The 11,905-nt window shown below is 61.9% G+C and overlaps 1 protein-coding gene across 6 annotated transcripts in view; it reads left to right on the top strand.

Moving 5' to 3' along the window:
• ANK1 (ankyrin 1) overlaps positions 1–11,256 on the top strand; it is a 70,005-nt gene extending 58,749 nt beyond the window's left edge. For 2 of the 6 annotated variants that reach the window (XM_042801323.1, XM_042801322.1), the window contains exons 33-44: positions 47–172; positions 260–379; positions 592–676; positions 937–1,011; positions 1,571–1,702; positions 1,897–2,043; positions 3,716–4,268; positions 4,875–5,133; positions 6,440–6,523; positions 6,770–6,937; positions 7,215–7,345; positions 8,971–11,256. In XM_042801323.1, coding sequence (XP_042657257.1) covers positions 47–172; positions 260–379; positions 592–676; positions 937–1,011; positions 1,571–1,702; positions 1,897–2,043; positions 3,716–4,268; positions 4,875–5,133; positions 6,440–6,523; positions 6,770–6,937; positions 7,215–7,322 — 1,857 coding nt within the window. In that variant the 3' untranslated portion in view covers positions 7,323–7,345; positions 8,971–11,256. Of the gene's footprint in view, positions 1–46; positions 173–259; positions 380–591; positions 677–936; positions 1,012–1,570; positions 1,703–1,896; positions 2,044–3,715; positions 4,269–4,874; positions 5,134–5,276; positions 6,263–6,439; positions 6,524–6,769; positions 6,938–7,214; positions 7,346–8,970 lie in introns of those variants that run through there. The other 4 variants (XM_032997291.2, XM_032997312.2, XM_032997356.2 and 1 more) reach the window with 4 other exon arrangements.
• Positions 11,257–11,905: the final 649 nt, after the last annotated feature.

The following is an 11,905-nucleotide window of genomic DNA, read 5'->3' as shown; positions in this document are numbered from 1 at the left end:
AAGCAGCTCTGCACGGGGTCTGAGCCTGTTTTCTGCTCTCTGCCAGGTAGTAGAGGGGATGCCTTTGCATGTGGAGCTCTCAGGGAACCTGGTGCCTGTCAAGAAGGCCACTCAGCCCCGCACCTTCCTCTTCCAGTCCTTCCGGGAGAATCGTCTTGCCATCCCCATCAAGGTAAGGGCAGGTTGCAGGGCTGGGCTGCAATCGTGGCCCCTGCTCCAGCCCTGTGCCAGGCCACCTAACAGGGCTCTTGGTGCTCAGGTTCGGGACAGCAGCCGGGAAGCCAGTGGCTCCCTGTCTTTCTTGCGCAAGGCCATGAAATACGAGGACCTCCAGCATGTGCTCTGCCACCTGAACATCAGCATACCACCCTGCACCAAGGTGAGTGCCGGGTCTCTGGCGCCTCTGGGAGGGGGCAGTGGGGGCCCATCCCTCCCCCAGGTGCAGGAGGCAGCCCTTTCTCTCAGCTTTTCCTCCTCAGCGGCTCCGCGTGGCCATGCCATGCTGCTCTGGGGCTGTGCAAGTGGTGCCAGTGCGGAGCTGCTGCCCTCTTTTCAAGCTGGTGACCCCTAGGTTTGTCCCCACTCCCACAGGAAAGCGGCAGTGAGGAGCGGAGGAGGACACTGACGCCACTGTCTCTGCGGGAGCGATACAGCATCCTCAGTGAGACCAGTTTCGGTACGCAGTCTGCTGGGACTGTTCAAGCCCACTCACCACCAGTGCCTGGGGTGCCCCAGCCCAGTGGAGAGGCGGCGCTAACCTTGTTGTACTTGTGCTTGTGGCAGCTTCCCCTTTCTCCCTGAGAGTTTCCTTGGTCCTGCCTGCAGGGCAGTGCCGTGCCTATGGGCTGTGGGACCCCCACAGCCAGAAGCCCTTTCCCCTCCCCACCTGGGTGCAGGGCTGCACAGCTGAAGCTGTGACTCCCTCTTCTCCTCCAGGCTCTCTGAGCAGTGCAGACAAGGCCGACCAGAAGATGGTTGACATAGCAGAGCAGCTGGGCCTCAGCTGGGCTGGTGAGTCCACACCTGAGGCTCTGAGGGTGCACAACACTCCTCGGAAGGCTGGGAACATGATGCAGAGCGGATTGAATATGCTTTACACAGTCCAGGGAGCTGGGCCCTGGTGCAGTTGATGTGCATGCTGCCTGCACTAGCTCCTCTGGCAGGCTAGCCTTGCCTCCCAGCACCTCTGCTAGACTGTGAGCATACCACGGCACTGAAATGAACCTTCTTGCAGCTGTACATGCATTCACATGCCCGCGCACGGATACCAAGCTAGGATTTTGTTCCAAGTCACACATACTGCTGCTGTTCATGGTGGCCCAGCACTGTTGTTGCAGCCACACATCCAACAGCAGGAGCCGCGCTTCTCCTTGGCATGAGACACTGCTTCAGGTTCTGTCCCATCCCAGCTCCTGCTCCTGCATGTTCTGCCACATTCAGCTGTATGTGCTGAGGGGGGCACTCCGTGCTGGCTCTGGCTGAGCTCTTCACAACGTCCCTAGCCTTTTTGGCTTGGGAGCTGGCAGTGGGTGCGGGGGGGTGTGATGCTGAGATGTGATGTCTCCCCCAGAGCTAGCACGTGAGCTGCAGTTTGGGGTGGATGACATCAACAGGATACGTGTGGAGAACCCCAACTCCCTGCTGGAGCAGAGCATAGCCTTACTCAACCTCTGGGTCAGCCGTGAGGGCAAGAGTGTCAAGAGTGAGTATCTGTGGTGCCCTGTTATAGGCGTGGAGGTGGCAGAACTGGCTGTGCAGAGCAGCATGTGCTTGCTCAGGGGGTCACTATCTGGCTTCACACTGCTGGTTCACGTACGCCTGCCTGCCTGGAGTGTGTCTGGGGCATGGCTGTGTGCCCTCAGTGACCAGGTTGCTGACGCCAGCTTCCCTCTGCAGTTGAGAGTCTGTACGCAGCGCTGAGGAACATCGACCGCAGTGAGATTGTCAACACGCTGGAGGGCTCCGGCCGGCAGAGCCGCGGCCTGAAGGGCAGCTGGTGCTACACAGACAGAGACTACTCCCTCTCGCCGTCCCAGATGAATGGTGAGTCCCAGCTTCTGGCAGGGACCGCAGCAGGGCCCCAGGGGCAGAGTCTGTGCAGACAGATCGGGACTGATATCTTAACCAGTGATGCCTGATAACTGACACCTGACCAGAGTGCACCAGTGGCCCACTGGGAGCTCAGGGGGCGCCCGGCATTGCTGACAGACCCAGCCTCTGCACTGGGGCTTCTGCTGCAGGAACCTCGGCCCTGCCGTACTGCCTTCTCAGACGCTCTCCAGGTGGGGTGGACACACGTTCCTTATCCTGCCATGCCCTGAGAGGAGCCTCTGGCTGTGAGCTGTGCGGGGGCCCGGGAGCTCGAGGATTGCCTGGGCTGTGTCCCAGGTGGAGTGTGCCCAGGTGTGGGGACACGGCCGGCGTCAGCCATGGCGTGTGCCGTCGGGGAGCCGGCACACCGGGCAGGGACAGGGCTTTGTGCTGCTGCAGCCCTGCACCGTGGCTCTCCCCGTGCAGCACTGGCTCATCGCTCTCTCCCTCTCTGTCTCTCCCTCTGTTCTGCTCTCTCAAACATGCCACCTAGCGCCCTTAGGTGCGGGCACTCCTGTGGGTCAAGTCTTGTCACCTCTCTCCTCTGAGATCATCCTGGCCTCTCCTTCTCTCATCTTCCTCCACTGCCTGTCTCCACTGTCTCCACCTCAGCTGAGCCCTCTGGGAGCTGCATACTGCTTCAGCGACTGCATGCCACCAGGACTGCCCCTCTCACTGCTGTTGTGCTTGCAGGCAGACACCCCAGGCCTTCTCCTGCACTGCCCTGCGCTCCTTCCCTCACTGGCCCTGCACTGCTTGCCCCTGGCCAGGCACCTGCACGGGGCAGAGGTGCCCTTTCCATGCTGGGGGCCCCAGCTGTCCCCCATGCCTCGGCTGTGGCTATCAATCCCTGGCTGCCTGGGGAGCAGAACAGGTTCTCTGCTGATGCCCGGGGGTGGAAGAGGGGCTAGTGGCTCATTGCTGAAAAGGGCTGAGCAAAGCCACTTGCATGGGTGGGAGTGCCCGGCTTGGCTGCAGTCTGTATCGTTGTGCCTGGGCTGTGCGCGTGGCCCTGGGTGAGGAGGACATGGCAACTGCTTGTAGCCCAGGAGACACCGACAGGGTTGTAGGGCCCTGGCTGCATCCCACAGGGCCTCAGGGTTGCATGACACGTACTGGAGCCATCCTTCCCTGCTCATGGTACTACTTCCAGCCTGCTCCTCTGTGCTGCAGAGAGGGGTTGACTTTGGGAGTCAGTGCCTGCCAGACTTGACCACCTGGACTCCAGGCTGACTGTCAGGCAGCTGATGCTGGATGGGGCCTGTGGGCAGGGACCTGGGGGCTGATGGAGCAGGGTAGCAAAGAGAGCACTGTGTCCTGCCGTGTGGATGGGGCATCATGTGGACCCCAGGCCAGTCCTCCCCTCAGGGAGCGGGCAGCCCCAGGGGCTGCCCCAACCTGCCCCAGGACTCGAAGGGAGGCATGGCAGCGCTCGTAGGGACCGTGCAAAGGTGGCGGCTGCTGTGTGCACAGCCCTGCTCAGCGCAGCCACGGGGGTCTGTGGCATGAGCACTGCTGTCCTTGGGGCAGGCACCCTCCCAGAGGCTGTTTCCCTTCTCGCCCCACTGTGCTTGTGCGTGCGTGAGACGGCTGCTGGAGATGTCGCCTCTGTCTGCCCATATAGGTTACGCTTCGCTGCAGGACGAGCTGCTGTCCCCTGCCTCCCTGCATTACACGCTGCCATCCCCGCTGCGCGCCGACCAGTACTGGAATGAGGTGGCCATCATGGATGCTATCCCCATGGCTGCCACCGAGCAGGACGCCCTGATGGAGATGTCCGACATGCAGGTGTGGTCCTCAGGGCTCACCCCCTCGCTGGTGACTGCTGAGGACTCCTCTCTGGAGTGCAGCAAGGCTGAGGACTCGGATGCTACAAGCGAAGGCCGGTTCCCGGGGCAGCTTCTAGCAGACACGCATGGCCCAGACCACATGGGCTCTATGGACCTGGTTGAGGATGACACAGTGGACTCAGATGCCATGAATGGCCTGATTGACCTTCTAGAGCAGGAGGAGGGGCAGAGGCCAGAGGGGAAGATGCCAGCCGGTGATCTCCAGCCAGGGACTGGGGAGCAGGATCCGGAGACTGAAGTCTCTTTTGTTTCAGTTCAGCAGAAGGTGCAAGCCAGGATCACGGCATCACCTACCGTCAGCCACGTCGTGGAGAAGAGTGCAGACAGGTACTGCAGCCTGGGGCACCGGGGTGGCCGTGGGAGGGGAGCAAAACTGCTTTGCCAGCTATTTGCTTGCTTCTCTGCTGGTCTCCAGCTCTGCAGCCCGGGCATCCCCAGCAGACAGAGCAGTGGCTCGGGCCAAGTGCCTCGCACCTCTCCGGAGATGCTCAGGGGGGCTCCTTGCAGAGCACCTGGGAGGGACCCCAGGCAGGCAGCCAGGCCCTGCATGTCAATTGTGCTTCCCAGAGCCATCTCAGCCTGGGTGCCTGGGTGTTCTGCGTGGCACCGATCCCGTGAGGTCCCTGGCAGAGCCCAGCGATGCTCCGCAGCATTGCCTTAAACCCTTGAAGCCAGGCTGCGAGGCCGTGGGGTGGGCAGGGAGCGTGGCAGGGAGGAGGCGTGTGCCCTTTGTGCATCTGCATTTTGTGCTGCTTGTGCCGGGCACCTGGCAGCGCTGGGAGCCGGGGAGCCCAGTGCCTGGTGGGGTGCAGGCTGCGCCGGTGTGCCTGCCAGAGGTAGGCTGGTGCTCGGTGTGCAGCACTCCATGGCAAAGCTGACTGCCTCTCTCTCTCTGTCTCTCTCTCCCTGTCCCTGTCCCTCTCTGGTGCCCAGGCTGAGGGACTGGAATGCAGAAGGCTCCTTTATCTCCTGCCTACAGGACCTGACAGCGGGCTCCTGGCAGGAAGGGGTCACCCGAAGGCTGCTCCCGACGCACACCGTGGCCTCTGGGGCACAGGGCCAGGAGCAAGAGCAGGTTCTGGTGCCGGCCGTGGAGCTGATGCGGGTCAGCTCCACTGAGGACAGCGAATGGCAGCCCCAGCACCCCATGGGTGGCTGGCAAGAGGAGGCAGACAGCCGCTTCTTTGGGAAGGTGAGGGTAAGAGCAGGGGGATCTGGCCCCACAGGAGGTGGAGACCCTATGGGCAGCCCTTTCCTGAGCTGCCGCAAGGTCAGCCAGTCAAACTGGGTGCTAGTGGAGGCACAAGTCTCCTGGCACGCTTCCTGACCCCTGCCCCAGGGAGTGCCTCTCAGCCCAGAATAGCCTGCTGTGCTTGACACCTGAGCTCTTGCTCTCCAATTATAATCCAGCCAGCCTCCCTGCCTGCTTCCTTATTGAGGATTTGCCCTGGCCAGCAGCCCAACAGCCTGCTGGAGCCAGAAATAGAGCTGGTCTGGGGGCCCGGCTGGGCGGTGGGCTTCCTGCCATGGCCACGCAGAGCCGGCAGGTGCAAGGTGAGGGCAAGCACCTTTCCCTAGCCAGGGCATGCACAGCCATCCCGGCAGCACATCTGTGCTTGGAGGTGTCTGCTCCTCTCTGCAGTGCGTGTCTCCCAGGTCACGTGCAATTCCAGTGACACCTCGAGCCCCTGGCTCCTGCAGGGGACTTCATTTGTCCCGTGACGGAGGACTGCATGCTGCCCTCTGACCACAGCCAGGAAGACAGGTTGCTGGCAAGCTGACGGAAAAGGGGGACAGGGCTGTGCCTGTTACCGCCTGGCTGGGGATGGGGGGTGCTGTCACAGTCCTGGCCCCGTGACTCTGAGAGAGCTGTGAGCCCAAGGGACGCCCCACCTGCCCACCCCCTTCTCACCGCCCACAGCCAGCTGAGCTAGGGTTACAGCAGTCCTCCTGCAGAGCCAGCCGCGCCGGGCAGGCTGCGGACCCGCAGGGCTGCTCCTGCCCCACGGGCTTTGCCCATCGCAGCCAGATAGCATGGCAGGGCTCTGAGCAGCGGGCTCAGACCCGCAGGGCATGCACGCCGCTGCGTGTGCTGAGGCAGGATGTGGGCTCTCCTGGCCCAGTTGCTGATCGCCCTGGTGCTGCTGGCCTTCTTCCTGGTCAGCTGTCACAACGTCCTGCACATCATCAGGGGCTCTGTCCGCTTCCTGCTCAAACATGCGCATCGCGAGCTGGACAAGGAGCTTGGGGAGAACCAGGGGCTGGTGGACGATGAGGAGACTCTCTCCACCAGGGTCGTCCGCCGGCGTGTCCTCGTGAAGGTAATGAGCAGGGAGCTGAGAGACCAGCCCTGGGGCAGACACAGAGGAGAGCAGTGAAGGGACGGGGCAAGGTGGGAGACAGAGGCTGTGGGGTGCGTGTCAGTTGTACTGTTCTGCCTGCAAAGGGGGTCCCCTTACCCCCCCAGAAATGCCCTGACGTCCTTTCTGTCACTGCAGGGAAATGAAGTCCTTCATCTCCCTGGGGAGCAGGTGACTGAGGAGCAGTTCACAGATGATCAGGGCAATATTATCACCAAAAAGGTGAGTGACCAAAGGCATGCTGCAGCCTTTTTCCTCTCCCCTCTGCCCAGCTGCCCTGCTCCTCCCTGCAGCCCAGGGGCCCATGCAGGGCACCCGCGTCCCACCATCTTCAGTTACAGTCACGACACTTCTCCGGCCAGACTCTGCGCATGGGACAGAGGCTGCCTGCCACGAGCGGTTCGGGGCCAGGAGGAGGCATGGTGCCCTGGGGCTAGCTGTGATGCCCGGCTGTGCGCGTCTCCACAGGTCATCCGGAAGGTGATGCATCAGCTGGGCCCTGGTGACATGGTTGACAGGCAGGAGCAGGAGGAGCTGATTCTGGAGGGCTCCCTGCAGGAGCCCCAAGACCTGGAGGCTGAGGACGATCACTTCATGAAATACTCCATCCTGCACAGGGACAGTCTGGGGGCCAAGGTACAGTGTGTCTCAGGGCAGGCACCCTGCCCGGGGCCAGCACCATCTCTTGCAGGACTTGCAGGCTCTGGGACTCCGCCGCCCTCTGTCCTTCCCTCTGCCCTGCTCTCCTCTCCTCTCCTGTTCCTCTTCTGAGGCTTCCAGGAGAAGCTCTTGCCCACTGCACCAGTCTTATTGCTCGGTATCTTCTGCCAACTGACTCTGCCTTTCCCTCTCCTGTCCTCTTCTGTGTGTCTGTCTGTTCACCTGGGTGATGTTCTGCTTCCTGCCCCTGCGGCTTCCTCAGGAGGAGGTGCGAGTGCGTGTTCCGAAACCAGAGGTCTCCGGGGGCAGGATGGGGGCTCAGATAGTGAAACGAGCCAGCCTGAAAAGGGGGAAGCAGTGACCCCTCAAATGGCCTCTTTTGAGGTAACCCCACCTTTGCTCTTCCTTCTATTCCAGCTCCCCATGCTGCTGGCTGCACTGAGCTGCTGGTCATGCACATCCTCCTGGGGAAAGCATAATGGGGCTGTGCCCAGATCTTGACCTGCAGAGAGGGGTTTCTGTGCTGTAGCAAAATGCTGAGGGTGGGCCGCGGTGTGCCCCTGCTGCTAACCTGCTCCCGAGCCAAGGGCCTGGGTGCAGTGGGCATGGGCTGCCCCACTGTGCGGTGCTGCTCCAGCCAGCTGCTGGTGCTGGGTCAGCCTCTGTGCTCAGCACTCCACTGCAGCCACAGCGCTGGGGGCTGCATCCTGGGCACTTGGGGCAATGGTCCCCGGTGACAGGGCCCCGGGGTGATTACTCCTGGTTAAGCTGGGCTACAACAGAGGGATGATCTTTGTCCAAAACCGCTCCAGGGAGTGGGTAGCATTTGCATGGCATCTGAGTAGAGCTGTCCCCTTCGTGCGTGAGCACTAACTGTGCAGCCTTGGACCAGCCCTTGGAGCCTGGTGCCTCTGCCTGCCCTTCCCACAGGGTGCAGCCAGGCGCTGGCAGAGCCATGAGCCGCGTGAGGGGAGTCACAGTTCTGCTGGGCCGTGTCCCGCTGCCTCTGCTCGCCGCAGCGTGGCTGGGAGATGCAGGCAGCTGCCTCTGCCAGCCACGCAGCGTGGCACGAGAGGGCGGCAGTGAGGTCTGCTGTAGCTCCTGGGGCTGGGAAAGGGGTGCAGGCTGTGGCAGGGTGCTGCTGGTGGACATCAGGACTGTAGGGATGCAGGAGTGGCGGGGTGCAGGAATACAATGCTTGTAGGAGTCGAGGGCAAGGGACCTGTCTTTGGCCCAGGACATTTCTTCTGCTGATCCCCAGTGTGAGCACTGGATCGTCCCCTGAGTCTTGTTCATTCCCTGCTCCCCCTGCCTTCCCTGTTGGGTGGGACTAGACCAGGCTCAGGGCAGGGTGCCTGGCACAGCTCACTTGGACCCAGCCAAATCGTTCTCTGCATGCTTGCTGCTGGGCTGGCCGTGCAGCAGTTGGGGAAGGTTCTGCATGCATATTAGCCAGCTGCCAGGTATGCCCGAGGCAGGGAGGAGGCTGCCAGGCAGGGCGGTCAGTCGTCTGGCCTCTGCTGCACATGCATGGCTGTGTCTGTCTGTCTGTCCTCCCTCTGCCTTCTCTCTCCACTGTTCTAGTGGGCTCTCTGTGGGTGCATGACAGTCAAGAGGCTTGTGCTTGTGGATGCACGTTCATGCAGATTATGTCCCCACACCTGCTGCCTGCCCCACTCTCCAGACAGTCCCTGGGTCTGCCTCTCCCTGGGGAAGTGCTCCTGCTGCTTTGCTCTTGCTGTTTTCTGTAGCGTGCGAAAGTGGCCCAGGGTGCGCATTAGGAACGTATGGGGTTTTCCCTGCTGCTGTGAGAGTGAGGTGCAGTTGGTCACCCTAGTTGAGGCTGGGGGCTTGGACTGAGGCTGGGCAGGATGGATCCATGTGGGACAAGCACAGGGTGCAGAAAGGGCTGGGTCTGCCATGTACCTGGCTGCCCCCACCCTTTCTCCTGGCTGGGCCACCATGAATGACTGGTAACCTCATCTCTGTTTCTCTCTGTGTCTCCCCAGGATCTCACCTCAACTCCAAACCACTGAACTCCACACACGTTCTGACACATACCTGAGAAGAGAGGAGAGCGGAGAGTGGAGGGGAGCAGGGCTGGCTGTACATGTTTCTATAGGCTAATGGCATGATTTCTGTATGAGACATACTTACCGTCCTATCCGCATGACTGACTGACTGCAAGACGCATGAGCTACAGTACTTAAAACGGACGGAGGGGCCTCCGTCCCTGCCCCGCTGCTGCCAGGAGCCCAGGGACAGCAGCACGCACCAGGGGCATCCTCTCAGCTCCTCTGGGAAGCAATCGCTGGACTGGCAGAAAACGAGAGGGAAGGAGACTCCACCCTCAATACGTTTGCCTGTGTAAATGCATCCCCATGCCTGTATTCCAGCTGCAAGAGGGAAGCTGAGGCAGCACGGCGCTGCTCACCATGGAAGGAGAGGGGCTTGGCCCCACCATCGCCCGTGCTGCCTCTGCTGGACTCGATTCTCGTCCCTCTCAGTGAGTGTTGGGTTATGGGTAGGGCAGCAGCTGCCAGGGTGTGTGTGAGAGGAGGGCTGCAGGGAGCACAAGTGCCCTGGGCAGAGGGGCTGGTGCAGGGCTGCCCTTCCTCCCCCTTGGAACGTGCAAGGTCTCCCGCCAGGGCAGGGCTCTGGGCTGAGCACTGAGCTCGTTGCTTGTGTTGAAAGTGTAAACTGTACAGCAATCAGCCTTGTGTATATGAACCAATAAATACTATGCAAACCCCTAGGGACACTCTAGCAGTATGTACAAAGCACTAACAGCTCTGCTCCCAAATACCTCTTCAGGCTGCAGGACGGGCAAAACCTTTGGGGTGCGTGAGCAGCTCTGGTGAGTGGAGCTGGGAGGCCGTAGGAGTAAAAGGGCAGCAGAGTGCCCCTGCCCTGTGCCCCTCCGGCTTAGCCTGGTCCCCTCCTGGCCTGAAGAGGGGGGCCCACAGGTGCGGTCCCATGGGCCTGTCCATGGGGCAAGTCCCAGTTTGTGTTGGCTCCAGCTGGGGTGAAGCTGTAGGCCTGCGCTGAGGCGCTTGGGGCCCGGGGAGGCTGGGTAGTGAGACAGAGCAAGGGGTGCTTGTGCCACACATGGGGTTGTGCCTAGCTCTACTCAGCACAATATTTGCTCAGGAGATGAGCCAGGAGCTGGCAGAAGCCAGCAGCCCTGCGCTACGTACCCCATGCAAGGGCTTTGCAGGGTCCCCTGGCCTCCCTGCAGGGGCACAAATGAAGATAGCCTGGTGACCCTGTGGATGCTGACCCTCCCAGGACCAATCCTAGAGACGTGGGGGGGCTGCTCCCCTGGTGGCTGCACTTTGGCCAGGTGAAGTGTCCTGCTGCAGCAGCCTGGACCAAGCAGTCACTGTGGGAGCTAGGGCAGCCCCGGGGCCAGCGGCTCTAGCAGGGTGATGGGCAGAGCTGCCTGGGGCAACTCTGAGCTGTGCAGCAGGTTGAATCTCCTACAATACTCGACCCCAGGAGGGCAGGATGCAGGTAGTGGCAGTAGGTCCCATGTCCCCAACTCTGTTCTTTACCTAAAACAGCATGGAGGCTTGGTCTTTGTAGCACAGCGGTGTGGGGACCCCCTGCTCTTTCCCCTGGAGGTGACAGGGACCTGTTTCGCAGGGCCTGAGTTTGCTCTCTGTGGCCACGTGCAGAACCAGCCCACCTCCAGCTTCAGGCCATGCACTGGTGGCCCCGGCAGGGCAGCCCTGTCACGGTGGGTGCAGATCTGCTGGGAATGTCCCTGGCTCCTCTGCAGTCGGGAAGAAGCCTAGCTGCAGCAAAGCAAATGACCCAGCTTAGCCCTGGAGAGCAAAGCAACCCCTTCCCACCCCAAAGTTGAGGCATATAGGCACAGACTCTCCATCCGTCACCCTTACTGTGTACAATAACCTTCCTAGACCCACTGCGACAGCTGACTCCGTAGCATCACAGTAGAGTTGTGTGTGGGTCCTGTGCTTTGGCCTTGTATCTGCCTTAGGGAATGTGCTGTGCTGCAACCGTGCCAGGCACCTGCAGTGACACTGCTTTGCGCTCAGATTGCTCGTAGGGCTGGTAGGGGGTGGCTGCACCCGACATTGAGCCTAGAGAATGCTGCAGTCTGCACACTAGAAGCTTTTTAGAGGTTTTAAAAATTACTTTTATTTCCTTTTTTTAATTGTTATGGAAACAAGCCTTTTGAATCTCCCTGTCTTAGCCCCTAATGTATAGATCATTTCCCTGTACACCAGCTATCAGACTATGAATTAATAAAGAAACCAACCCAGACCGTATCTCGTCTCTGCTTTTCCAAGGGTGTGTGGAAGCCTGAGGCGCCGGAGTGCGGGGCTAGGCGGGGGTCCCCCCTGCCCACACCCCGTTGCCAGGAGGGCTGGGGGCGATTGTGGGGGGGCTGGCAACTGTTTATGCCCTGCGGCTCAGGGGGGACGCCGAAGGGTGCAGGAACGCGCGCGGCCCCGAGCAGGTCCCGGGGCCGGCCCCGAGCAGCCTCTCGCTGGGGGAGCGGGAAGCGGCCGCCCAGCCGGTGCCCCCGGCGCGCCGTGCCGCTGCGGGGGGCTCAGCGGGGGTCTCGCAGCCGCACGGGGGGCAGCGGCAGCGCCGGGCCACACTCGCGGGCCCCGACGGGAGCCCCGGCCCCGCCGCGTTCCGCCGCTGCCCAGCGCCCGCGGGGCGGCCCGGGCGGCCGCACCCCGGCCCCGCAGCGCCGCACCCCGGCCCGTTCCTGCCGCGCTGCCCAGCGCTCGCACTGCCCCGGCCCGGCCCGGCCCGGCCCATCTCCCCCACCCCACGCCGGCTCCGCATCCCGTCCCACCCCATTTTGTCCCGTCCCGTCCCGTCCCGTCCCGTCCCATTTTACCCTACCCCATCCCATCCCATCCCCGTCCCGTCCCATCCCGTCCCGTCCCATCCCATCCCACCCCA

This window comes from Tyto alba, unplaced genomic scaffold, assembly GCF_018691265.1.
Source record: "Tyto alba isolate M040663 unplaced genomic scaffold, T.alba_DEE_v4.0 Super-Scaffold_34, whole genome shotgun sequence".
NCBI classification, from domain to species: Eukaryota; Metazoa; Chordata; class Aves; order Strigiformes; family Tytonidae; genus Tyto; species Tyto alba.
This window is presented reverse-complemented; position numbering and strand designations above follow the sequence as displayed.